Genomic DNA, 27,448 nt, shown 5'->3' with positions numbered 1-27,448 from the left:
CCTTCAATCGGCAACAAAATCTCGCATTAAAGCGCATTAAATGCTTGCCAATTTTCTGCAACGTTCAAATAGCAGTCGACTGTCCAAGACCAGTCGACTGGCAACAGTCGACTCACCATAACACCAGTCGACTGACCAGTCGACTCCTGTCTTCCTCTGGCTCGACTGATCTTTCTGTGTGCGTCTGATTTATGAGCAGTCGACTGCTGGCAGGGCCAGTCGACTGGTGAAGCTGAAAAATCCATTTCAGCTTCTCTTGACCTAGACCTCGGCCTTCAAACACCTCCCACAGCCTCATGCCTCCCTGCACTAGCCTGAGATGCTTCCATCAGCTTTGTCATGTCAAGTCTTTGCCAAGACCACCCTTGGACTTTTCCTTGCCAAGACCACCCTTGGACTTTTCCTTGCCAAGACCACCCTTGGACTTTTCCTTGCCAAGACCACCCTTGGACTTTTCCTTTGCCAAGACCCCCTTGGACTTTTCCTTTTGGACTTTTCCTTTGCCAAGACCACCCTTGGACTTTTCCTTTGCCAAGACCACCCTTGGACTTTTCCTTTGCCAAGACCACCCTTGGACTTTTCCTTTGCCAAGACTACGCTTGGACTTTCCTTTGCCAAGACTACGCTTGGACTTTCCTGCAAACTTGCATCACACATGTTAGATCAACAAGTATTGCCTAACTTCAAACATAGTTTAGCCAAACATTGAAACTCAATGCACTTGGGGCAAAGATTGCACCAACAGACTGAAGAGTCGGCTCGGCTGAAGAAGCAAGTGGCCGATCTGACGGAGGCGGCCAAGGTAGTTGAAGGCGTCTCGACGGAGGCGTGTAACGAACTCGCTGCTTATAAGATGGGCGAGGAAGATCACCTTGAGGAGGCCAAAGAAGCCTTGCTGGCGTCCGACGAATTTAACAATTAATTTTTGGAGAAAATGGCCAAGATGCTCCAGTACGGTTTTGAGGGCGCACTAAGACAACTCCAGAAGGCCGGTGTGGTCTTCTCTGCTGAAGCTTTGGACAAGCTGGACCCTCAAGAGGTGTGGAAGGCAATACCTAAGCCGGATAGAACTGCGCCTAGGCCGAAGGAGCCTTCATCTAGTAAAGGAAAGGGGAGGGGGAGAGGCAGATAACCAATTCCGACTCTTGTGGTGGCTTGTAATGAAACTCTCTAGCGTGGATTTCTCCTTTTGCTTGCAATGTTTTGATTTTTGTGGTGAAGCTCTTCTGCGTGGATTTCTTCTTTACTTCTTTACTTCTTGCTTCTTTTCCGTTATTCTTTTTTCATGCGAATATAGCATGTGTTTGGCCCAGGGCCGCGTCGCTCGCGTATTCGGATTTTGATTGTGCATAGTTGAGTAGGATAGGTGGGTGAGTGTTAAATGGTTAGACTGCACGATACGCAGATCCCGTGCCGACCTGTTTACTTGGCGATTTTAGGCGTGCGATGCAGCGCTAGGTGGGCCGGGAGGCTAAGGATGGTGTGTCTTCTTGTCAAATTGGAGCACAACCGAGCCGTCATCTTGCTGCACCAAGATGCGAACACATGGCGGGGATGCCCACCTGAGCCTGCGCATGGCTTTTAGGCTTAGAAGCTTTTTCAATCTTTACGTTGAGGGAACTTAGTGGCTGACGGTGCAGACTTAAGGCTTCAGAGACTCAATCCACGGCTATGTTTGAGCTGGGAGATTATGGGGTCCTTAAGAGGGCGTTTGCTGATGGAGCTAGTGGTCTGAGACCACCAGAATTGAGCTCGACCTTGGCTATATTCGAGCCGAAGGGAGGTTGAGCCCTGAAAAGGACATTTGTCGATAGAGCTAGTGGTCCGAGACCACCAGAATTGAGCTCGACCTTGGTTATGTCCGAGCCGAAGGGAGGTTGAGCCCTGAAAAGGACATTTACCGATGAAGCTAGTGGTCCGAGACCACCAGAATTGAGCTCGACCTTGGCTATGTCCGAGCCGAAGGGAGGTTGAGCCCTGAAAAGGACATTTGCCGATGGAGCTAGTGGTCCGAGACCACCAGAATTGAGCTCGACTTTGGTTATGTCCTAGTGGTCCGAGCCACTAGAAGGGACTTTGGCTATGTCCGAGCCGAAGGGAGGTTGAGCCCTGAAAAGGACATTTACCGATGGAGCTAGTGGTCCAAGACCATCAGAATTGAGCTCGACCTTGGCTATGTCCCAGCCGAAGGGAGGTTGAGCCCTGAAAAGGACATTTGCTGATAGAGCTAGTGGTCCGAGACCACCAGAATTGAGCTCGACCTTGGCTATGTCTGAGCCGAAGGGAAGTTGACCCCTGAAAAGGACATTTACCGATGGAGCTAGTGGTCCGAGACCACCAGAATTGAGCTCGACCTTGGCTATGTCCGAGCCGAAGGGAGGTTGAGCCCTGAAAAGGACATTTGCTGATGGAGCTAGTGGTCCGAGACCACCAGAATTGAGCTCGACCTTGGCTATGTCCGAGCCGAAGGGAGGTTGAGCCCTGAAAAGGACATTTGCCGATGGAGCTAGTGGTCCGAGACCACCAGAATTGAGCTCGACCTTGGCTATGTCCGAGCCGAAGGGAGGTTGAGCCCTGAAAAGGACATTTGCTGATGGAGCTAGTGGTCCTAGACCACCAGAATTGAGCTCGACCTTAGCTATGTCTGAGCCGAAGGGAGGTTGAGCCCTGAAAAGGACATTTGCCGATGGAGCTAGTGGTCCGAGACCACCAGAATTGAGCTCGACCTTGGCTATGTCCGAGCCATACGGCAATGACATTATTAAATCTAAAGATACAGCTACAAATATCACCTTTGGAGAAGCTGCTGATGATGGAGAACTTGAATCTTCACGCTGCGACATTTTTTCTAGCCGCCTGCAGTGTGCACGGAGAAGATGTCGTTTGAGTCGCCGGAGCAATACCGGAATGTTAAGACAAACGACTTGGCGGAAAAGAAGGGAACTTGTTGGAGAATGCTTGCCGGAACAAAACTACCGGAGTCTGGCCAGAGGAGACGACGACTGAGAGGGTTTTAGCTCGAGCGGGGTTAGCGTAGGGTTTTAGTAGGATTTTAGCTCGAGCGGGGTTTTGGTAGGATTTTAGCACGAGCGTATTAAAATTTTAAAAATCCAACGCTGTAGATATAAAATTTTAAATTTTTTATATTAAAATAATCCATCAGCCGGTTTTGTCAAAACCGGCTGATGGACTTAAAGACCTCTAATGCACCTCATCCAAACATCATTTTTGCTCCTATTGGCCTCTTTAATGTGTACGTAACCTCAATGTATTACGATACATCGTATTGGAAGCAACGATTTTTTTCGTTCGTGACCGACATGTAAAGTGGGGTGGAAATTTTATTTTTAATTATACATACATGATAACCATTGTCCAAAGACACAAATGAGTGGTTTGGACTCCCTCAGTTATGGATATATTAAATTTTATTTTATTTGTTATCAAATTAGTCATCAGCCAATTTTGGCCAAAATCGGCTGATGGACTTATTGACCTCTAATGAACATGATCAAAATATTATTTTTTCTCCTCTTGCACTCTATAATGTGTACATCAACTCAGAATGTATTACGATACATCGTGTTGGAAGCAACGATTTTTTCCGTTCGTGACCGACATGTGAAGTGGGTTAGGAATTTTATTTTCAATTATACATACATGATAACCATTGTACAAAGACACCAATGAGTTGTTTGGACTCCCTCAGTCATTGATATATTAAATTTTATTTTGTTTGTTATCAAATTAGCCATCAGCCGGTTTTGATCTAAACCGGCTGATGGACTTATTGACCTCTAATGAACATGATCAAAACATCATTTTTTTTCTCCTCCTGCACTCTATAATGTGTACATCAACTCAGAATGTATTACGATACATCGTGTTAGAAGCAACGATTTTTTCCATTCGTGACCGACATGTGAAGTGGGGTGGGAATTTTATTTTCAATTATACATACATGATAACCCGTGACCAAAGGCACCAATAAGTTCCTTGGACTCCCTCACTCATGTAGATATAAATTATTTTTTATCAAATAAGCCATCAGCCATTTTTGGTCAAAACCGACTGATGGACTTATTTACCTCTAATCCACATCATTCAAACACTATTTTTGCTCCTATTGGCCTCTTTAATATGTACGTAACCTTAGAATGTATTACGATACATCGTGTTAGAAGCACCGAATATTTTCGTTCGTGACCGACATGTGAAGTGGGGTGAAAATTTTATTTTCAATTATACATACATTATAACCCGTGACCAACGACACTAATGAGTTCCGTGGATTCCCTCACTCATGTAGATATAAAGTTTAAATTTTTTTGTTATCAAATAAGCCATCAGCTGGTTTTGGTCAAAACCGACTGATGGACTTATTGACCTCTATTGCAGATCATCCAAATATCTTTTTTGCTCCTCTTACACTTTATAGTGTGTACATAAACTCAGAATGTATTATGATACATCGTGTTGGAAGCACCGAATTTTTTGGTTCGTCATCGACATGTGAAGTGGTGTGGGAATTTTATTTTCAATTATATATACATGATAACCCGTGACCAACGACACAAATGAGTTCCTTGAACTCCCTCACTCATGTAGATATAAAGTTTTAATTTTTTTATTATCAAATAAGCCATCAGCCGGTTTTTGTCAAAATCGGCTAATAGACTGATTGACCTCTAATGCACATAATTCAAACACATTTTTTGCTCCTCTTGCACTTTATAGTGTGTACATCAACTCATAATGTATTACAAGACATCGTGTTCGAAGCACCGAATTTTTTCGTTCGTGATCGATATGTGAAGTGGGGTGGGAATTTTATTTTCAATTATACATACATGATAACCCGTGACCAAAAGCACTAATGAGTTTCTTGGACTCCGGCACTCATGTATAAAAAAAAATTTATTTATTTTTGTTATTAAATAAGTCATCAGTCGGTTTTGATCAAAACCGGCTGATGGACTTATTGACCTCTATTGCACATCATCCAAACACCTTTTTTGCTTCTCTTGTACTTTATAGTGTGTACATAAACTCAGAATGTATTACGATACATCGTGTTGGAAGCACCGATTTTTTTCGTTCGTGACCGATATGTAAAGTGGGGATGGAATTTTTATTTTCAATTATACATACATGATAATCCGTGACCAAAGCCACCAATGAGTTCCTTGGACTTCCTCACTCATGTAGATATAAAATTTTATTTTATTTTATTAAATAAGCTATCAACCGATTTTGGTTAAAACTGGCTGATGGACTTATTGACCTCTAATGCAGATCATCCAAACACCTTTTTTGCTCCTCTTGCACTTTATAATGTGTACATCATCTCAGAATGCATTTGGATGTATCGTGTTGGATGCACTGAATTTTTTGACTCGTGTCCGGCTTGTGAAGTGGCGTGGGATTTTTATTTTCAAATCTACACAGATGCTAACCCGTCTCCACAGACACCAATGAGTTCCTTGGACTCTCTTACTCATGTAGATATAAGATTTTTATTTTTTTATTATCAAATAAGCCATCAGCCGATTTTGGACAAAACCGGTTGATGGCCTTAAAGACCTAGAATGCGCATGATCCTGTTGGGTCCCCAAGGATGTCCGCATCTCCACAATGGTATGATATTGTCCACTTTGGGCCTAAACCCTCATGGCTTTGTTCTTGGGCTCTCCCCAAAAGGCCTCATACCAATGGAGATATCTTTCATCCTTTTAAACCCATGATCTTTTCCATGTGTTTTAGATGTGGGACTATGTTTGCACCCTTGCAACCCAACAATCCCCCCCTCAAACAAAGGACTACAGGTCCCCCTCAAACGGAAAGCCTCCGTTTGATGTCCGAATCCTCGACCCACCAGGACTTCCTGCCCCTCGGTCCACCCTGACCTACTAGGACTTACTGCCCAGTCGCAACCAGGACTTCCTGCCCCTCGGTCCACCCGATCTACTAGGACTTCTTGCCCAGCCGCAACCAGAACTTCCTGCCCCTCGGTCCATCTGACCTACTAGGACTTCCTGCCCAGTCGCAACCAGGACTTCCTGCCTGGTGTCTGGTCCTCTTGATTCAGACACGGGATCACCCACTTCCTTTGTTTAAGGTTCAACCCACATGGTTAGATCTGGATCATGGCTCTTCCGATGGTTAGTCCGGTGAAGAGCGGTCTCGCTCTGATACCACTTGTTGGGTCCCCAAGGATGTCCGCATCTCCACAATGGTATGATATTGTCCACTTTGGGCCTAAACTCTCATGGCTTTGTTCTTTGGCTCTCCCCAAAATGCCTCATACCAATGGAGATATCTTTCATCTTTTTAAACCCATGATCTTTTCCATGTGTTTTAGATGTGGGACTATGTTTGCACCCTTGCAACCCAACAAATACAATACATATCCAACCACACATCCATACATACCCATAATCATAATACACCATGATAGGGCTGTTGGGATGTATACTAGAATCCTAGCTATCAATGTAAATAAATATTCTGAAAATGAGAATTACTTTGGGTCAATGTTTGCATTTAGTTTTTATGCAAGTGTCCACTTAATCTATATTGTAGATAAACCTGGTGTGCGGAGTCACACACAGAAGACCATGTTATCAGTTCCTTATAGATTATAAACAGTGTTCACAACCAAGATGGATTGGACAAACCATTGGATATGGTTGTAGTGTAATTTGGTCTTAGTCTGTCTTGACTATAGAATTACACTAGTACACTTAGTGTGTATTGAGCAGGACCACCTGAGGATTGTTCGATTTATACTGAGGATATAATCGAACTAACCTCTGTTACTATTGATGTACATGCTCTCAATCCCAATATAATAACAAACACATGTACCTAGTATATACTTCTTTGATTCATTAATGGGCATCATGACTTCTGACAAGCCCACGCTCCCATATTTAATGCTATATCTCTGCGGCATGCACCGCTGCATTTTCAGATGGTGACAACATAATACTTTATCGGCGATGGGACAACGGACTCGATTATTCCTGCCACTTCATTACTCATGAAGGGACATTCCTTAAATGATGACGTGACAGGTATGCACGCTCATCTCCCTTTACAAAGACCACTACGCTCCACAGGTATGGGGGGCTCGAACTCTCACTCCCTCAACTTCTTTACGCTCAAGCTCTACTGTTCATATTCTTCCTCCGCTGTCCCTGACTTGAGCGTCGGAGTGGTCGCGCCAGGGCACCCCCCTGGCCTTCCTACTGACGATCCTTATGTCCGCAGGCTGTTCTTGGAGTTGTTGTTGGTCTTCATCGTCTCCGGCGAAGTCACCAGCGACCCTGAGGCCACCATCCCCTGTAGCTCCGCCCACTGTTCAACGCTTGCAGCGAGGAGGCTCGGTGACGTGTCCAGAAGCAGTTCTCAACCGGAACAAATACAAACCACACAATGAACTAAAATCCGAACAAAAAAAAACCATACAAAGGAAGACCAACTTCGCCTTGCTGTGAGATGGGGGCAGTCCGGCAGACCTCCAAACTTCAATCAACATCCTTATCTACTACCTGAGGAGACAGAAAACCAGGGTCTGAGTGGTGAGTATAAAAATACTCAGGTACTAGAATGACAGTGCATAATATAACATGGTATCAAAGAATATAAGCATGGATATCAAACGGTATACAATTTCAACATGATACTACAGGTGCAAGGTCAACATATAATATGAGAATCCTGTATGCCATGCCATACAAATGCAACAATCATATAACAACAAGTACATCAGCTATAAATGCAGTAAACAATAACAAATGCATGCATAGTCACTGTCTGCACTCACCACCCCCAGTCTGTTACGTCCCGGGAGATGGCTGTCCGAAAAATTTCGGCAGCATCTCCCCTGTAACAAGTCATCTCTTCCTGATACATAATGCTATAATAGGCCCACACGGCCAATACAAATACAATTCAACTCACTAGGCCCACACGACCACCACACATATACAAAAACATGAGATACCACAACGAAGCAACAAACTACGATAAAAACCAACTCCACCAATTTCATAACAACAGAAAACTACACGACAGTTGTTTACTACAACTCTTGACCACCACATATAATAACTAGTCCACATTAGATAAAGACAACAAAGACAACATCGAACATAGATAAGCACGTAACTCCAAAAACCGACAACACAAAAGAACAACAACTAGACAGTCTATAAACCATGCAAAGAAAGAACTACTAAACCCTGCTGTGAGATGATGGAGCAGTCTGGCGTATCTCCAAGCTTTAACCAACATCCTATCTGCTACCTGGGGAGAAACAAGGGAAACCCCAGGATCTTGGTAGTGAGTATATATAATACTCAGTGGGTATAGAAATGGAAATGCATAATATAAAGGTTAATACAACAGGATATCAACATAATGAATATAGATACAGAAAGAAAAGTGTGCAACATACAGGATAAAACAATAGGATATCAGCACAACGAATAGAATTAAAAGCAACAACTAAATATATAACAACTGCAACAACTAAATAGTCAGCAAGTACTACTGTCAACGAAATAAATAAAACTACTAATAAATGCATGTGCATATGATAGGCATGGTCACTGTCTGCACTCGCCACCCCCAGACACTCACCTAGTGCAGTGAACTGGGACGCACGACAGGAAAGTTGCACACACTCCAGCAACTAAACCACTACTAATCAAGTGGGAAGCGGGCAGGATCAAGAGGGCTATCTAGCCAGTCCTGGTTGCACCCAACTTAGCGCAACAATAAACCTACTTCTATCATGTATGTCATGATGCTTCATACAACAGTTAAGCATATCATTAAGCATAACCAACAGATCATACAACGGTATCAAAGAAACAACTAGATCATGGTATCAACAGTAAATATCAAAGATAAATCTCAGGGAGCAAGTATTCAACAGAACTAAGACTGTACTGACCAGGTACAGGGGTACCCACCTGATCTGTCGAAAGTTAATAACAGAACCCTCAGAAATATAATCCTCCGTAAATACAGTCGACCTCACAATCAGTCAAGATCCTGCAACAAACAACATTCCTAAATACCAGGATGTATTTTTTTAAATTCTACAACAAATTAAACTATAATCAAAACTAGGATTAACTTTACTCGAATTCAACCGAATCGGATCCGTCAACAGATCCAACCAACTTAATTAATCGGATCCAACACTAACCAAACCCTTCCAACACTACCCAACCTCAAATCAACATAATTAATAATGATGAGCAACAACAACATTACGTAAGAATTTTAATTAAGCAAATCCTTTATAAAAGGGATTCATTGCAAGGCATGCACAACTTGTGGCATCGTACAGTAATGATGCTCCTCCCCTACTTGTTCATATTAAATGGACAGTGGCGGTTTACCAAGCAAAACAAACCCTTTAATACTACCACAAAAATACCCTAGCAAGACCCACAACAAATCCAAATCTCCACTGATTCAAACACTCCGAATAACCCCACAGTAACACGAATAAATCAACAACAACATAATCCCAACAACTCCATCTACTGTTCTGTACAACAACAACAAAATCTAACCATGTTCAGAATATTTTTACCTCAATTCAGAACTCTAGCACAAAAACCAACTCTTGGTTCTTCCACCGCTGTCCTCTCGACCAAATCCCCAACCAACCGAAACCTAAATTCATCCAACATGTCCGATCAGTTCAACACTAACCAACAAATCCTCACGAATCCAACTAGCACACAAAACCTTACCTCCGATTGAAGCCTAGAGCTTGCTCAGCCCCGGCTCCTGGACTTGCGAGAGAGGAACGACCGCCAATCGCGATCTTGAGCAAAGAGGACGAAGGAGAACCGGCGGTTGAACAGCAGGCGGTTGGGGCTGCAGGCGTCGGCACTGGAAGAGGTAGATCGCGCTGCCTAGAACGAAGAAGCGGAGCGGCGAACAGTGGGCCAGTGAACAGAAGGAAGTGACGCGCGAGTGGGAGAGATTGCGATCCGGAAACGCCCCCTCCCCCTCCGTCTCTTTATTCCTTCTCCTGTGATCTCCACCGACCGAAACCGTAGAAACCTTCGCCGACCGAAACCGCACGAAACTGCTGTCCCTTTGATGCGTTCGACTGTCGGTGCGGAGAGAGGATCGCGAGCGTTACCAAGGAGAGGAAAATGAGTGGGTGCCTGGCTGAACCGGAATTTGGGGCTAAATTGACTGAACCGAACCGAAATTAACCCATTTCAATTGGGCTTAGAGTTTAAGGTTGGTTAACTGGGCTGGACTGGCCCATATCTTACACAGTCACCCAACCTGTGCAGTGAACTGGAGCGCCAAACAGGACAACTGCACACTCTCCAACAACAGATCACTACTCGTGAGTGGGGAGGGGCAATTTTTAGGAGAGCTATCTAGCTAGTCCTGGTAGCACCCAACCTGTGCAGTGCTATAATGCTCTCATTCAACCTGTGCAGTGAGAGTTAACAACAACAATATGCTATAATGCATAATTCAACAGATAACTACTACATCATCAAGGTATGTGCAACATCAATCATAATAAATCAACATAGATAAACAACACTTAAGGAAACTGTATTAATGGTAGCAAGATCATATTAAGGTCAAAGGTAAGTATCAAGCCATGAATCAAACAACGACTATAATAGAAATAGCAACAAGGTAATCATGCACTACGAAAGAAGAATCTGTGTTGACCAAGCACAAGAGTACCTACCTGATTGACAAACCGTCGTACTAAGAATTGTCAAATATAATCGGGTTCACAAGTCAAGGTCCTGCAAAATAAAGCATCCTCTAAATATAATATTTTATAAATTTTCCATCAAAGAAAATCCTAGTCGATTCTAAGATTAATGTAACTCAATTAAATTCCCGTTAATCTCAAGTTAACCCTATTCCAATCAACTCATCATTTATTAATCCAATGACTAATTAAATTAATCTATGTAAATATATCCCTCTTTAATTACATCTTAATCACCTATTAATTAGTTAATTAAATTAACTAATAATTAAATCGGTAATAAACTAATTACTTAATTACATTAATTATAATTAATCCAATTTAAATCAATTAATAACTTAGTCATTAATTAAATTAATCTCCTCGTTAATTAGGCATAAATCTAATTAATTAAATCTTATGTCAATTAATTAAACCAAAACTATAACCTAATCAATTCATAATCCAATGAAACCCGAATTCCACTTAGATTCATACTTCAATTAAACTCTTGCAAATTAACACTAGTTAATTTCATTAATTTTTAACCGTATCTAAACTACCCTAATCAAATCAAATTTTTTAGTTCAATTCCCATTTAATTCATTGGTTCCAACCTAACCCATGGTAATCACAGTAACCCATTAAACTTAATCATTAGATTAACCTAATCTCCACTAATTCAAAACCACCAGCCTAATACTATGAAAATATAGCAAACCCTAGACTATTCCAATCAAACGGCACAAATCAGACCCCTAATTTAAGCTCTGATTCATTATTAAACAAGATTCCCAGATTTCCAACCAAGAATTCCAATCGAACAGCCCAAGCCGAAACACGAATTGCTAAACAAGAATTGATATCACTTGAACCCTAATCGAGATTCGATTCTTAAATTTGACGAAAGAGACGTCGCTGGTTGGCAGAGAGCAGCGGCGGCATCGGGCGTCAGCTGGACAAGGAAGGTGGCGTCGGACGGAGGGTGGTCGTGGGTTCGGCGGCGTTCGGCGTCTTCTCCACGGTAGGTGGCGGCGAGGGCTCGGTTTGGGGAGGCGAGGGCAAAACAGAGCAAAGGGAAGCGGCGGCGGAGAGGGGAGGAGAAGGGTTGGCGGCTAGGGTTACTCCTTCGATTGGTCCTCCTTATAGGCTTCCTACCCCGAGATTCTCGTTGGTAGACACGGGCGCGGGCGGCGGCGTCCTTCCGTTCCACTGGATTTGGGCGCGGCGCTGCGAGAGACACGGGCGAGGAAAAATCGCGATTGGGATTTGGCTGAACCGGACCGCACATAAACCGATCCAAGCCAAACCGAACTTAGGATTTATTGTAGCAAATCGGGTTCATTTTTGGTTCGCTTCGTTCACTACCCAAACTAACTCCAATTTGACTCAAATTAATTTTGTTCGATTCGTCTTCGCAAGACGAATCTTCTCACCCTTTTATTTTGTCAAAAACCTAATTCATCCTGAATCAAACCAAGTTGGCTAAATTTGAATTAAAAATTATTCCACCAATTTAATAAAATATTAATTAAAATAATAAAAATTCTCGTATCTTACACACTGGATGGAGCTTGTGCTAGCATTGAACTCTTAGTTGACCTCCATTGCTGCATCCACTCAACCTTTGTTGTCAATGTTGCTTGCACCCTGTAGTAGTTGGGGAAAGAAGAATAACTATTGCATTATAAAGATAATCATCTTTACTTACATAGGTATATATAGACTTATGCTAAAATCGTAAACAGATAAGGATTATGTGGAACTAAACCCACTACACTTAATACCTAATAAACCACTGGACCTTCAATACACTTGACCTGACACACACCATATGGATCTTGCGTCAACATGGCACTGAGTTTGTGAGGGCGTTGCAAGAGGAGCTCGAGGAGAGCAAGCATGTGAGCTGACTGTCAGAGAACCACAAGGAGAGTGTGCTTGAGCAAGATTATTTTGTGTAGTTTTTTTTCCTCTTCAATTTTCTCCCACCTAATTAGGTGGACGCAAAATTGGCCAATTTTCCTTCCTTGGAATAACTAAGGAGCCCCCTTCTCCCATGTCGTCTACACAGTAAACAGAGAAGGAACCTGGGCAGTCTTAGAACCTGTGCCTTTTCGTGGCAGCATACAGGTCCTTGGATCTTTTTGCTTGATTTTAGGTGTCAATATAGGCACTAGTATCCTAATGTCACTTTTTATGCATAAATTTTTTATAGCCATCTGCCTAAGCTCATCAAGGTCACAAACAAGAGTTGCTATAAGTACATCAATTAACTAGTCTCTGCCTCTTGCTTTTGATGTAGGACTTTGGACTTAGGAGCTTTCTCCACCTTCTTCAAGCTTTATGGCTGTCCAAAATTCCTTTTTAGAGTAGCATCGCCCAACCAATAATTGTTTTTTTAGCTGAACAGTGTTGGTTCCCAATGCTTGTCATTGTACTAAAGATTCAAAGACTTAGTTTATGTGAAGGCCGTGACTATGCTTTTGCTAACAACAATCGGTTGACATTTATCTTAGTTTTTGATCAGAAGATTGATTTGATCGATGACAACATAATAAGATTAGTTGGTTTACATATACATTAGTGTAACAACATTTTGTTTCATATATGGAAGAATTGTTATTTTCAAGTTGCCCTTCCTATATAGTCATCAAATGATCATTGACATGCATCTACCAAACTTTATTTGTCTTGTGCTATTCTGTTACTTGGTTTACCACTCGTTCTAAGAAGCCTTCCAATTCATGACGAACTTGGGTAAGATTGTCTACGCACACACTTACAGTCTCTAATTATTATTGAATAATGGACATGCCCATGTTATTCCACTGGTTTGCTCGAATTTTTTAAATTACCTAACAGTTACTCTTTGTTGATGATGTTTAATTTTTTATTTATTATTATTATAACAAGTTTAAAGGTTCATATTTTTTGCAGAGGTTATCTGGCAGTAGTAAAGTTCGTAAACGAACTCCAGGAGTTTCTTCTAGCTCTTCAAGACCTTCAGCTAAAAGAGGTTCTGAGAAGTGTAGAGTTGTGACTTCAACTGTATGCATTCCTTCGTATTTATAAATACTCAGCTTGAATAGTTTTGCAATTTCTTTATTTTTTGGACACGAATCTTCAATATCATTCTTCAAGATGCTTCTCTATTTCACTTTGTTTAATTGAAAAACTTTTGGTTGAATTTTTAGATGTTTTAGTAAATGTATTCTTTTTTTTCCAGATGTACACTGTTAATGAAATTATCAAATGTCTTAGGTTGTGTTTACTTGGAGGATAGGAAGTGATGAGGAAGAGAAAAGCAATTTAGTCCCTCTTTTTTGGATAGAAATAGAAAAAGGTTGGACAATTGGGAAGTTTCAAGCTTCTCCACTTTTTCTTCCATGGTCACCTGATTTGATCAAAACAAGGTGCAAGGCTTTAAAAAGCTTATGTAAATGGTTTGCGGTCGACTCATTACATAGTGCATATGTTTTATGTGGGGTATAAACATATAAAAGTTATTAAAAATAACTAGCGTACATATATAAAGTATATTTAGTATGCATCAAATTCATACTTGCATGAAGGAAAAAATATATACTAAACATATAGTTCAAAATGTTTGAAAAATAATAGTCAATATTAATTAGCAAAGCAACATAGCTCATTATAGTAGTATGTAAATAATAAATACCTGAACTGTTCATAACTTGCTGTTGGGATGTATACTATAAGTCTTGCTTTTTGTATAAACATCTATTTTGCAATAATATTGAAATGAGAATCACCTTAGTCAAATATTCACATTTAATGTTAATGCAGTTGTTCACTTAATTTATATTGTAGATAACTTGGTGTGTGGTGCCACACAGAAGATCATGTTATCGGTTCCTTATAAATTATAAATAGTAGCTCACAACCAAGATGGATTGGGACAAACTATTGGAATGGTTGTAGTGTAATTAGTATTACTTTATCTTGACTATTAGATTACACTAGTACACTTTGTGTGTATTGAGCAGGACCGTTTGAGGTCGTTCGATTTATACTGACTATATAGTCGAACTAGACCTCAGTTATTATGGATGTGTATACTCTTAATCCCGATATAATAACAAACACATATACTTAGTATGTATTTCTTTAATTCATCAAAGGGTGAGATTTATTCGTTAAATCAAAAGCCCCAATGAGTGGGGAGTGATGCTATGTATATGGTGTGTTGTTGATTATAGAAGGAAACTGTGTCCTAATATTTAGGCTGATGATGTCCCCTTGAGGAGTTCATAAGGATTATCATATATACCCTGCAGGTGGACTTAGTTCTACATAATAATAAGGTTGAGTGGTACTACTCTTGCATTCAGAAGTTAATTAATTGAGTTGTCAGTAATTCAATTAATTGACGGACAAACGATATCTTAAACACAGGGAGATTAATGCACTTATGATAAGAAGGAGCTCATATTGTAATATGGGATTGGTGCGGTAGTTCAATAATAACCCTTTAGTGGAATGAGTTATTATAGATGGACTTGAGTTGGGTGTTCAGGGAGAACACAGGAAGCCCAAGCCCATCAGGAGGCCAAAACCAATTCCTCCTCTAGGTCCCTGTTGTAGCCTCTGGAAAAAGCCTCGTATCTACTTGAGAGAATTTTGTAAGAATTTCGGTTAGGAAATTCTATTAAAATTTTTGAAATTCTGTTAAGAATTTTTCCTATGAAAAATTCTGTTAAGGATTTCTATTAAGAAATTCTGTTAAGAATTTCCGTTATAAAATTTTGTTAAGAATTCTATTTTTTCTGAATCCTAAACAAAATTTTGTTATGATTTTTTCATAGAAATTTTGTTAAGAAAATAACAAAATTTAATTAAGAGATTTTGTTAAGAAATTAATAAAATTTTATTAAGAGATTTTATTAAGATAATAACAAAATTTAGTTAAGGAAATTTATTAAGAAACTAATAAAATCTTATCAAGAGATTTTATTAGATTTTTTCTAACAAAATTTAATTAAGAAAAGTTTGTTAGATTCTTTCTAAATTTTCTTGGATGGCAAAGGTATAAAAGAGAAGGATTGAGAGAGGGAAACAACACAATTCTAATCTCCCTCTACACCTCTAGGGCCGGCGGCAACACACCTTCTCCCCCTCTTTGTTTTGCTAGGGCCGACGCCCCTATTAGGAATCTTCCCCTCCTTTGATTGCTTGAGTTTTCTCCCCTTATCCCTTGCTAGGGCCGGCGCACAAAGGACTTCATCCTTGCTAGGGCCGGCAGTTGTGAGGTCCTATGACTATCTAGGCGAGAGGTGGTTTCGAATATTTCGTCTCTTTTATAGACGACTATTCGAGATATGGATACATTTACTTGATGCGTTGCAAGTCTGAGTGCTTTGATAAGTTCAAAGAATACAAGGTTGATGTGGAGAAATATCTTGGTAAAAGTATCAAGACACTACGATCAAATCGTGGTGGTGAGTACCTCTTAGGAGAGTTTAGGAGTTACTTATCAGGGGCTGGGATTCAATTCCAATTGTCTGCACCTGGTACACCCCAATAGAACGGTGTGGCGGAGCGAAGGAATATGACTTTTATGGAAATGGTTAGATCGATGATGAATTATTCAGAATTACCAACTTCGTTTTGGGATATGCTCTGGAAACGACAGCGTACATTCTGAACTTGGTACCTTCTAAATCAGTACCCTCTACGCCCACAGAATTGTGGACTGGGCATAAGCCTAGTTTGAAACACATTCGGATTTGGGGTAGTCTAGCACATGTGCTGAAGGAGACGCTGATAAATTGAAACCTCGTACGGAAGTTCGCTTGTTTGTGGGCTATCCTAGAGGAACGAAGGGTGATTTTTTTTATAGTCCTAAAGATCAGAAGGTCATTGTTAGCACCAACGCTCGATTTTTAGAAGAAGACTATGTAATGAACCATAAGCCCATAAGTAAGATTGTTTTAGAAGAAATAAGAGGGGACACTTCTACTTTAGTACCAATAGTACAAGATGAGATACCACAAGTGACTGCACCGCGTGTTACAAGTGATACACAGTTACAGGTAGTGCCTCGTCGTAGTGGGAGGGTTGTTAGACAACCTGACAGATTCATATTTTTGGGAGAGTCCTCGGACTTGGTCCCTTGTGAACATGAACCTGATCCCTGGACATATGATGAAACACTCCAAGATAAAGATGCAGTATCTTGGCAAAGGACAATGAACTCTGAGATAGAATCTATGGATTCTAATCAAGTCTGGGAGCTTGTAGAACTACCAAGTGGTGTAATTTAAGTCATTGGATGTAAATGGGTCTACAAAAGAAAAAGAGGAATAGACGGAAAGGTGGAAACTTTAAAGCAAGACTTGTTGCGAAAGGGTATACTCAGAAAGAGAGAATCGATTATGAGGAGACTTTTTCGCCGGTAGTCATGTTTAAGTCTATTCGAATTCTTTTATCTATAGCAGCTCATATGGACTATGAGGTTTAGCAAATAGATGTCAAGACAGCTTTCTTTAACGGAAGTTTTGAAGAAAACATCTATATGCAGCAACCAGAGGGATTCATTGTAAAGGGCAAAGAGCATCTTGTATGTAAGCTTAATCGGTCCATTTATGGACTGAAGCAAGCTTCAAGATCTTGGAACATCCGGTTTGATGAGGTAATCTAGTCTTATGGATTTATTCAATGTCTGGATAAGTCTTGTGTATACAAGAAGTGTGACGGAAACGTGGTGGTATTTCTTGTACTATACGTAGATGATATTTTGTTCATTGGCAATAGTGTCAAAGTGTTGTCAGACGTTAAGGGTATCGTTGTCCAAGCAGTTCGATATAAAGGACTTGGGAGAATGTGCACATATTCTTTGGATCAAAGTTATAAGGGATCGCAAGAAAAGGATATGCTTATCCCAAGCTTCGTATATCAATACTATCCTAGCTCGTTTTAGCATGCAGAACACTAAGAAAGGTTTTCTACCTTTTAGACATGGAGTACCTCTATCTAAAGAGATGTGTCCTAAGACACTAAAGGAGATAGAAGAAATGAAGGCAGTTCCTTATGCTTCGGCTGTAGGAAGCCTAATGTATGCAATGCTATGTACAAGACCGGATATCTGTTTTGCCGTTGGCATGGTTAGCAGATATCAAAGTAACCCCAGGACAGGGATATTGGACTGCGGTAAAGCATATATTGAAGTACCTGAGAAGGACTCGAGATTATATGTTGGTTTACCAAGCAGATCAATTACTCCCTGTGGGTTACACGGATTCTGACTTTCAATCAGATAAGGATAGCAGTAAATCTACCTCGGGGTATGTGTTTACTTTAGGAGGTGGAGCCATAACATGGAGGAGTGTTAAGCAGAAATGCGTTTCGGACTCTACCATGGAAGCTGAGTATGTAGCAGCCTCTGAGGCAGCTAAAGAAGCTGTATGGCTCAGGAACTTCTTAATGGACTTAGATGTGATTCCTGGTTTGCCCAAAGTTATCATAATTTATTGTGATAACAGTGGTGCAGTAGCAAACTCGAAGGAACCACGAGCCCATAAGGCAAGTAAACACATCAAGCGCAAGTACCACCTGATACGAGACATCGTAAAGCGAGGAGAAGTTGTCGTCGCCAAGATTGCATCAGCAGATAACCTAGCAGATCCTTTCACGAAGGCCCTTCCAGCGAAAGCGTTTGATAGGCATGTGGAGGAGATGAGAATCAGATGTATGACAACATTTATGGCAGCATAGTCTTTTAGTATAAGTGGGAGATTGTTGGGATGTATACTATAAGCCTTGCTTTTTGTATAAACATCTATTTTGCAATAATATTGAAATGAGAATCACCTTGGTCAAATGTTTGTATTTTATGTTAATGCAGTTGTTCACTTAATTTATATTGTAGATAACATGGTGTGTGGTGTCACACAGAAGATCATGTTATCAGTTCCTTATAAATTATAAATAGTAGCTCACAACCAAGATGGACTGGAACAAACCATTGGAATGGTTGTAGTGTAATTAGTATTAGTTTATCTTGACTATTAAATTACACTAGTACACTTTGTGTGTATTGAGCAGGACCGTTTGAGGTCGTTCGATTTATACTGACTATATAATCGAACTAGACCTCAGTTATTATGGATGTGCATGCTCTTAATCCCAATATAATAACAAGCACATATACTTAGTATGTATTTCTTTAATTCATCAAAGGGTGAGATTTATTCGTTAAATCAAAAGGCCCGATGAGTTGGGAGATAATGCTATGTATATGGTGTGTTGTTGATTATAGAAGGAAACTGTGTCCTAATATTTAGGCTGATGATGTCCCCTTGAGGAGCTCATAAGGATTATCATGTAAACCCTGCAGGTGGACTTAGTTCCGCATGATAATAAGGTTGAGTGGTACTACTCTTGGATTCAGAAGTTAATTAATTGAGTTGTCAGTAATTCAATTAATTGACGGACATACGATATCTTAAACACAGGGAGATTAATGCACTCATGATAAGAAGGAGCTCATATTATAATATGGGATTGGTGCGGTAGTTCAATAATAACCCTTTAGTGGTATGAGTTATTATTGATGGACTTGAGTTGGGTGTTCAGGGAGAACACAGGAAGCCCAAGCCCATCAGGAGGCCAAAACCAATTCCTCCTCTAGGTCCCTGTTGTAGCCTCTGGATAAAGCCTCGTATCCACCTGAGAGAATTCTGTAAGAATTTCGGTTAGGAAATTCTGTTAAGAATTTTTTCTGAAATTCTGTTAAAATTTTTCTGTGAAAAATTCTGTTAGGATTTCTGTTAAGAAATTCTGTTAAGAATTTCCGTTATGAAATTCTGTTAAGAATTCTATTTCTTCTGAATCCTAAACAAAATTTTGTTATGATTTTTTCATAGAAATTTTGTTAAGAAAATAATGAAATTTAATTAAGAGATTTTGTTAAGAAATTAACAAAATTTAATTAAGAGATTTTGTTAAGATAATAACAAAATTTAGTTAAGGAAATTTATTAAGAAACTAACAAAATCTTATCAAGAGATTTTATTAGATTTTTTCTAACAAAATCTGATTAAGAAAAGTTTGTTAGATTCTTTCTAAATTTTCTTGGATGGCAAAGCTATAAAAGGGAAGGATTGGGAGAGGGAAACAACACAATTCTAATTCTCTGCCTCTACACCTTCTAGGGCTGGCGGCAACACAGACTTCTCCCCCTCTTTTTTTTGCTAGGGCCGGCGCCCCTATTAGGAATCCTCCCCTCCTTTGATTGCTTGACTCCCCTTATCCCTTGCTAGGGCCGGCACACAGAGGACTTCATCCTTGCTTTGGCTAAGGGAAAAGAAAGGAGAGGAAGAAGAAGAAGAAAAGACTTTTTCCCTCTTTGGCCTTTTAAATCTCTTCCTTCTCCTAGCTAGGGCCGGCGCACAAGGGTTCTATCCTTTGCTAGGGCCGGGCCTAAGAAGAAAGGAGAGGAAGAAGAAAGAAGAGAAAGAAGAAGAGGAAGAGGAAGAGGAAGAAGGAGATAGCTTCTTCCTTGCTTGCCATCGGATAGAAAAGAGGAAAAGAAAGATTAGGTGGAGTTTCATCTTGGAAGATCGTTGCCCACACAACGTCCAAGAAGAGGAGAGGAATACAACAGAAGATCAAGAGGTCTTCGGGTAAAGACAATCATCTACACAATCTCAAGAAGAAAGGTACAATTTATTTATTCCGCTGCATAAATTGTTTCCTTTATATATATGGATCCTGAATACCAACACAAGAGCCCAATGATCTTATGCATCGATCAAACACATGGTTGATCGAATATGAGGGTTGTTTGAAAAGATTCCGTCTCCAGAAAATTTTTGTCTGGTACAAGAATTTCAGGCGCCAACTTGCAAGATAAATGATTAAGGTAGCACCTACAAATTAGAACCAAACAGTGTGAAAAGTTTTGAGTCAATTTGGTTTTAATTGGTTCGATAAGACGCATTTTGTTTTTTTAACTGCATATGCGAGTTTGGCTAGTCTGGCTTGTTTGCAAGAGCAAGAGGAAGAAGAGGAGGCTGCCTACCTCACACTGAGGTTGTGGGCGGCTTGCATCAAGGAAGGAGGGAATTGCGATGGCATCGCATGCGGGAAAGGAGGGGTGTTTGGAGTAAGGCAGTGTCATGCAGGGAGGTTGAATGACTTGCTTGCATTGCTGTGAAAGGAGTGGAAGATGACCACATCTTGGAAGGGGAAAGTGAGGAGGCGACTTGTGTTGGGGTGAAGCCGGTGGTCAGATGGTGAATTAGAGTCATAATAGTATGATAGTTAATATAGTTATAATGTGACTTATACTATAATTTGTACCGTAGGTTGTATAAGTTATATAATTTAGGGTGAATGCCTAGCATAACATATCTTATACCATAAGTTAGGGTTATGTAAATTATATTAATGGCATACGGGGCAGATATGTGCAGTTTAAGAAATCTTATTTGTTTCATCCAGAGCAACTACTTTAGGCTGAATCCGAATTGAAATACTAAGATAATTAATTTGGTAGTTTGTAATTGTAAGTATCAATTTAAACACCTTCAATTATCTTGCAAGAGATACACTTGAGAGACTGTAAAGACCTTCGCATACCACATATTCCTTATTGGATTGGCTGCATATCATCTGTGTATGCTTTTCAAATTCTTGATTCTATATAATTATTGGTTGTCAACATTATGGTCAAACCCTTAGGACTTACGATCGTGTAGCTTAAATTGACTTAGAGGATCCAAATCCCAGTTAGGATTGGAATTAGGCTGGGATCTTTCGAACCTGCTTTGTGATTTTTACCCCTTGTTGTTCCTATATAGAATGCCAATCTCAGAAAATATTTGTTAGCATAGAAAATTTCGAGGATTGTGTTCCCTGTAAGCATATTATTGTATTCACACCATATCTTAGAAGATTTACCATTACATTAGGATCCTCTTTGAGTTCTAATAAGTAAAATTCTTTTTAATTTTATTAGTATCATCCATTTTAATCTTATAAAAGTTAATACTTGCAATATGAAAATTCTACACCTTAACAATTATATTTTGGTGTTCTTTTATTTACTAAATTAAAATTTTTAATTATTCTTCATGTTTTTAGATTGATGCAAAGTTGTCAAATATGCAAATAAATATTAGATAGTGAAAGTTACTGCTATAATTTTCATTTTTTTTGGGTTAAATATAGTACCTTACTAATTTAATGTTCTGGTACTAGAATGTGATCCTAAGTAGTTCTCGCTGTTCCTTGGTGGATTTCAATTCACAATCTTGCATTTAATTCATATGCCATGATGAGTAAGGTTGGACATAACTGCTTGTTGCGTGAATTAGTAGGGAGATGGAGATGAGAGGGAGCCAGGAAAGGGTAGGTGGATGAATTCTTTCTTCCGTCGACTTACTTTATTAAAAGGAGGGGAAAGGAAGTGATTTTTTATTTGTATGATATTTCTAAAGAGGGAATTTAATGAAGTATACAATGTTTTTTTTTTGCCACTATAAACTAGGATGCCCATTTTGAGTGAAACTCCCTGAGGTTTTGGGTTCTCAACCAGAAAGGAGAGAGAAAGAAAGGAAAGAAGGAAAAGGGAAGGAAGAGGAAGTGAAAGGGGAAGAGAAGAAAATGATTACTTGGATAAAAGAAAGAGAAGAGAAAGAATGGAAAGAATTAAAAATGATAAAACTATCCTCTTCTTCCTAACTTGTTCCACCAAAGACCTCTGCAGATGGTCATCAAAAATACAGTTACATTCTACAGCGAAGCCTTTTCCATCCTCTCCCAAACTGAACCAGAACAGAGTTCTCCGACAATGATAAATTTAACCGTGGTGGGTTCTGAAGCATGTCTCTGAGGAGAAAATGATGTTCTGGACATGAAAACGATGTTGATGACTGCAAAAATAGTAGCAGTGAAGTCAATCTTTCTCACCTCTGCTTGATCGATGCTCCCCATGGTATTTGATTGTTATCTGCCAATAAGAGTGGAAGACGAAGGCACTTGATCAACCTTTTATGTCATCAATTGACAGAGGGAGACAAGGGCTGACCCACCCAATTTGGTTGATTGCTCTCTGCTTTCAAGAGAGGAATATGAAGGCACTCGACTATTAAGAACAGAAGGACAAAGGTGCTCAATCTGCTTGATTGACAGGCAGCCTGGAGATGCCTTCATTGATGTTTGAGCTTTGGCACTGTCAAAAGAGGATGATAAGTGCAATAACCAATAAGGAGATTTTACATCCTTTATTTGGGAACGCTCAGCTTCTACCCAGTTTTAGGCAGAAGGTTTTTTGGCCAAAACTCCATTCACATAAATTGTTTTGATTCCTTTCCTCCCCAATTTCTTGCAAGCAAAGGAAAAGTAATAAAATTTGCATTGGTTCTTGTATCTTTCTGTGGAAGTAAACATGCCATAAATGAAAACTGTGATATGTTGAAAGATAGTATAGACAACAAGACATTTTTATTTTTTCAATATAAGCTAGGTTGTCCTTTTTGAGAAAAAGTCCTGAAATGGAAAATGAACTCTGTTGAAAGATAGTGTTAGATGACAAGACAAATATCATAGATGGTCTTTTAAACATATTTGTACTTGATCCATAAGGAACCATGTTACTTCTTAATTTCATGGACAATAATGCTGTCATACTGTGCTGTCATAATGGCCAAAAATTTACTCCTTCAGTTATAGGTATTGCACTCGATAGGTGCATGCTTCGTACCAGTATGTTCTCTCCTTGATGCTACCACCTGTAACATAAGTATGCGTTCTGCTTGATGGGTTGCCTTCTTTTCTCTTATTGCATGTATTTTGTTTGAGTATTACCTTTATTTTTTACTCAAAAGGATTTTCTGGATATCCATCAGTATCCTGAATCATCCAACTTGTTCCATTCCTCGTTATGAATTTTTTCATACTTCCATTTAGGTTGTGCTTAGGGATGGCATGAAACAGAGGGCTTCTAAAGACAAAGCAACGTATATATTAACGTCGAGGAAGGAAGGCCATCAGTCTGCTGTGGGTAAATCTATTTCTGTGCTTTCTACAATGGAAAAGGAAACACAAGAAATTGAATTTGGTATGATTCCTTGAACATCATGTTTTATGAGGTTTTGGTTGCTAGCTACGGATCTGCGATTAATTGGTTCAGACATATCCCTCATTCTATTATCCAGTTATTAGCTCTACTAGTTGCCCCTAAATAGTCAGTACATCAGAGCTTGTTGTGACTGATCTCTTTTCATTACACTAGACACCCACACATGCACCTGCACATGCCATGCACACATGCTGACATGCACAAACGCAGATGCATGTTTCCATGCCCATGCACACATTCACTGTGTGCACACGTCCATGCACACAAACACAAACACCCCACATGCGCACACGCTTACATGCATGTTCTCATGCACATACACATGGCCACGTGTGTATACACATGCATGCGCGAATACACACATTCACATGTGCACACATGCACACGGACATGCATTCATTGACACACGTATGTATGTTACTTGGTTATAGGAGTTCCATACCTAATCCTTTTCCCCCTTTTTTTAGTTCTTGGTCTCAGTTCCTCATCAAAAAAATAGGATTTAGTTGATTGATTATTTCTAGCTCTAGCTTTAACTGATGTTCTGTTGAAATTTGAAATGTATGTTTTATTGTTAGTAAATATTTGGCTTCTTGTAGTATTGCTTGTACTTTTAGAACTTCTATGTGGTAGATCTCTTGTAATGGATGCTTGATGGACTCCTAACGTTGTTGCCACACACATTTTTTATGGTTAAGTTCATGTCCATTACAGTGTGTTTGCTTCCAGTTTTGTGAAATATTATAGGATTTCAAGATTAGTTTAGGAATGACATATTTCATGTTTGGTTTAAAATTGATGGAAATCTATGTAGGAAATAGCTTTACCATGAGAATAATTCTAATCCTTGTATGATGATAATGATTAAATGGTATTTTACTTGAAACACTTTTGACAATAATGGAATTGGTATATTCTGTGTAGAAATGGTAAATTATTAGGTACATTTTGTAATACTGAAATTTTAGGTCATGAAGAAAATAGTAAACTTTGTGGTTAAAATGAAATTTTCCTTGCTAAATATCTTGTCAGCGCCTAATATTACTAGCGATGTAGCCTTGTGTTGAATTGGCAATTATGGATTATGAAGACGAGTGAATTATTCCCTCTTTTTTTTGATGTTTTGGACTTTTTTTTTAATTGTCATGAATTACTAAGCACTATAATGTAGATATTATTTTTATAAACGACGGATTGCATGCTCATCAGCTATCACAGTACTATTAAGCATGGGGGAGAATTCATGAACATCTTTCAGTTGATCTACTAGACCAACCCATCAAATTTGTGACTTATATTACTCTCTATATATGTGCGTGTGCGTCAACATAGTATGAGTTGGCTTTGTTTTGTTGCTCAGCAATTAAATTGTTTGATTTTCTGTAGATCCAGGAGTTGTTGGATCTGAAAATGACAGATTTGTGCTTCTGAAAGTGAAGGAGAAGGAATCATCTGATGTATGCCTGATGATGAAGAATATTTGTAATTTTAATCTTTATTTTTTACAACAGTTGATTTGTACATTGGTCAGGCTTCTGGAGTTTTGTCATCACACCAGATTGTGACATCTTCAGCAAGAGGTTCACCAATTTCAAAATCTAGGAAGAACCAAGCGAGTGGAAAGATCATAAGAAACATACTCAGAAACGGAGGTCGCATGGATCAGTCATATATAAGTACAACCCACACTGAGCAGCGAATGGATATGGCAAATGTGGACAAGCATCCACCACGATCTCCTAGTGCAGACTTGAACTCAAAAGATCACACACAGAATAGTTCTTCATTTGCATCTTTTTCTGATGGTGATGATAATAAATATATAGATGATGTGTCTGTCATAAACTATAAACATGGTTCTGTATCAATTAGCAAAAAGCATGACAGGGGAACTAGGAATAAGGAAATACCTGATCATGGTGTTTGGGCTCCTCTTCATCATTCAGGCAGATCTCAATCCAATGATGGAATTCCTTCATTTTCTGAAGATGCCCAGGGTTTAGCAAATTCTTTCAAAAGCTTCTCCTTTTCTCAATGGGCATCAAGGAAAATTGAAGAGGAGATAGCCATTCAAAATGCTTGCGTTGGACAAAGCAACAACTTGGCTTTCTATGAAACATCACTATGTCATGGAGAAAGAAAAACTAATCTGTCCTCTGCAAGAAGTGAAGACATGAAGCTCCATGGAGGTGGACGAGTTGACCACTCCTCACTGGAAAATGGTGAGCCCTTGCCATAGATGTAGGGCAATTGTATATATCTGTTTTCTTTCATCACCTGATGGATGATTGTCTGTTAATTTAATCAGGTTCTCATAGGCATGTTGGTCATCGTGGATCAGAACATGGTCCAAAGGATGTGATTACCTCTTTGAATCTTTCAAAAGGAAAGAGTTCCAAGAGAGGTTCTACTGTCTATAGTTCCCATGAGGTAAGGTTACTGAAACAGTGATAATGGACCAGTGTCCACAATGTTATACTTATTCCCAAATAACGTGCAGAGACAAGTCTGGGTTCAGAAGGCAGGCTTGGGTTCCTGAATTTTTTACTGGCCGGTAAGCTTTCTCCAGAAGTCTGTAATTTTTCTTTTCTTTTGTGTTTGTACTGTTTCAGTATCAAGTGATTATTGCAATTCAACTCCAGCTGAAATTTGACTAATCAGAGAGACATGCCACTAATAGGAAATATACAGCCAGCCTTTATTGTGTAGGTTTGTCTTTGTCCCAAGGTTGCAATTTGAGCATCTCTTCTCAGGCCCTTCATTCCTGCAGTACGTCCCCGGGGTAATGGTGCAACGGTAGGACATCCGACCCAGGGACCCGCGGTTCGATCCCCAGCTACGGCGTATTTGTAAGAATTTTCTTCCAAATGGGAAACACAATCAAAGGATGCTGGACATCTGGATTGGTCGCCGTATGCGCTTCCCGATTTACCCGGGTGGTCGGTGAGAAACTTCCATGGGACCGGACCGGCCACCCCCATGAATTGAGTCCATGAGACTGACTGGGATTTATCATTTTTTTCATACCTGCCACCATATTCCTATAATGCCAACTTTGATCTCATGTAGTCAACCATTGGCTTTCTTCAACAGTTCACGCTTGCTTTCTTATGATCTCACCTCTAACTTTATGATCCTATGTGGTCTGCAGATTTGTCCAATTGTGGAAGTGTTTGGGTTGGAGCCCTTTTATGTGTTCTTGGTTACGTGAAGTGCATAGCGCAATGCCTCTCTGGGTAAATTCTGCTTGAATTATGCTATTACCAAATTGCTCCCAAGTACAGCTATAACTCCAGTTGAATGAAGAAAGCACAGACTAAACTAGTTAACAGGTGAAATAAATTTGCTTTTCTGCAAGTTGCCGTGAAGAATGATATACTCGAATGGAAGCTTGAGTTTGTCAAGAATGGTGATTGTAATTGGTCTGGAAGGCGAGGTCATTCTCCCATACCATCAAACAATGTCTCGGCTAAGATATTTTTGACATATTACAGCACAGTATCTCCTCGAGTAGCTTATGTAGAAGAGTTAAGAGGCTTTTTGGAGCTAGTCTCTTGGTAGAAAGGTGTAAATAATACTGT

General features: G+C 39.7%; 1 protein-coding gene across 1 annotated transcript; it reads left to right on the top strand.

The window, feature by feature from the left end:
- Window positions 1-934: 934 nt before the first annotated feature.
- Window positions 935-27,448, top strand: LOC141833154 (regulator of nonsense transcripts UPF3-like). Its single transcript, XM_074720540.1, has 8 exons — window positions 935-1,048; window positions 13,700-13,810; window positions 23,696-23,846; window positions 25,254-25,324; window positions 25,399-26,089; window positions 26,176-26,297; window positions 26,368-26,421; window positions 27,019-27,448. Exons 1-7 carry the CDS (start codon window positions 935-937, stop codon window positions 26,404-26,406), a joined length of 1,299 nt encoding a protein of 432 aa, XP_074576641.1. The 3' UTR covers window positions 26,407-26,421; window positions 27,019-27,448.

The sequence above is a fragment of the Curcuma longa genome, chromosome 8, assembly GCF_044706935.1.
Source record: "Curcuma longa cultivar G26 ecotype Majalengka, Jawa Barat chromosome 8, ITB_CL_G26_1.1, whole genome shotgun sequence".
NCBI classification, from domain to species: domain Eukaryota; kingdom Viridiplantae; phylum Streptophyta; class Magnoliopsida; order Zingiberales; family Zingiberaceae; genus Curcuma; species Curcuma longa.
This window is presented reverse-complemented; position numbering and strand designations above follow the sequence as displayed.

What these genes read in the sequence shown, in the direction of transcription:
- LOC141833154 (XM_074720540.1), top strand. Translation starts at nt 935, where the DNA reads ATGGCCAAGATGCTCCAGTACGGTTTTGAGGGCGCACTAAGACAACTC. An exon ending in GTAGAGTTGTGACTTCAACT is followed by an intron (nt 13,811 to 23,695) that starts GTATGCATTCCT and finishes ACTTCCATTTAG; the next exon opens with GTTGTGCTTAGGGATGGCAT. An exon ending in AGGAGAAGGAATCATCTGAT is followed by an intron (nt 25,325 to 25,398) that starts GTATGCCTGATG and finishes TACATTGGTCAG; the next exon opens with GCTTCTGGAGTTTTGTCATC.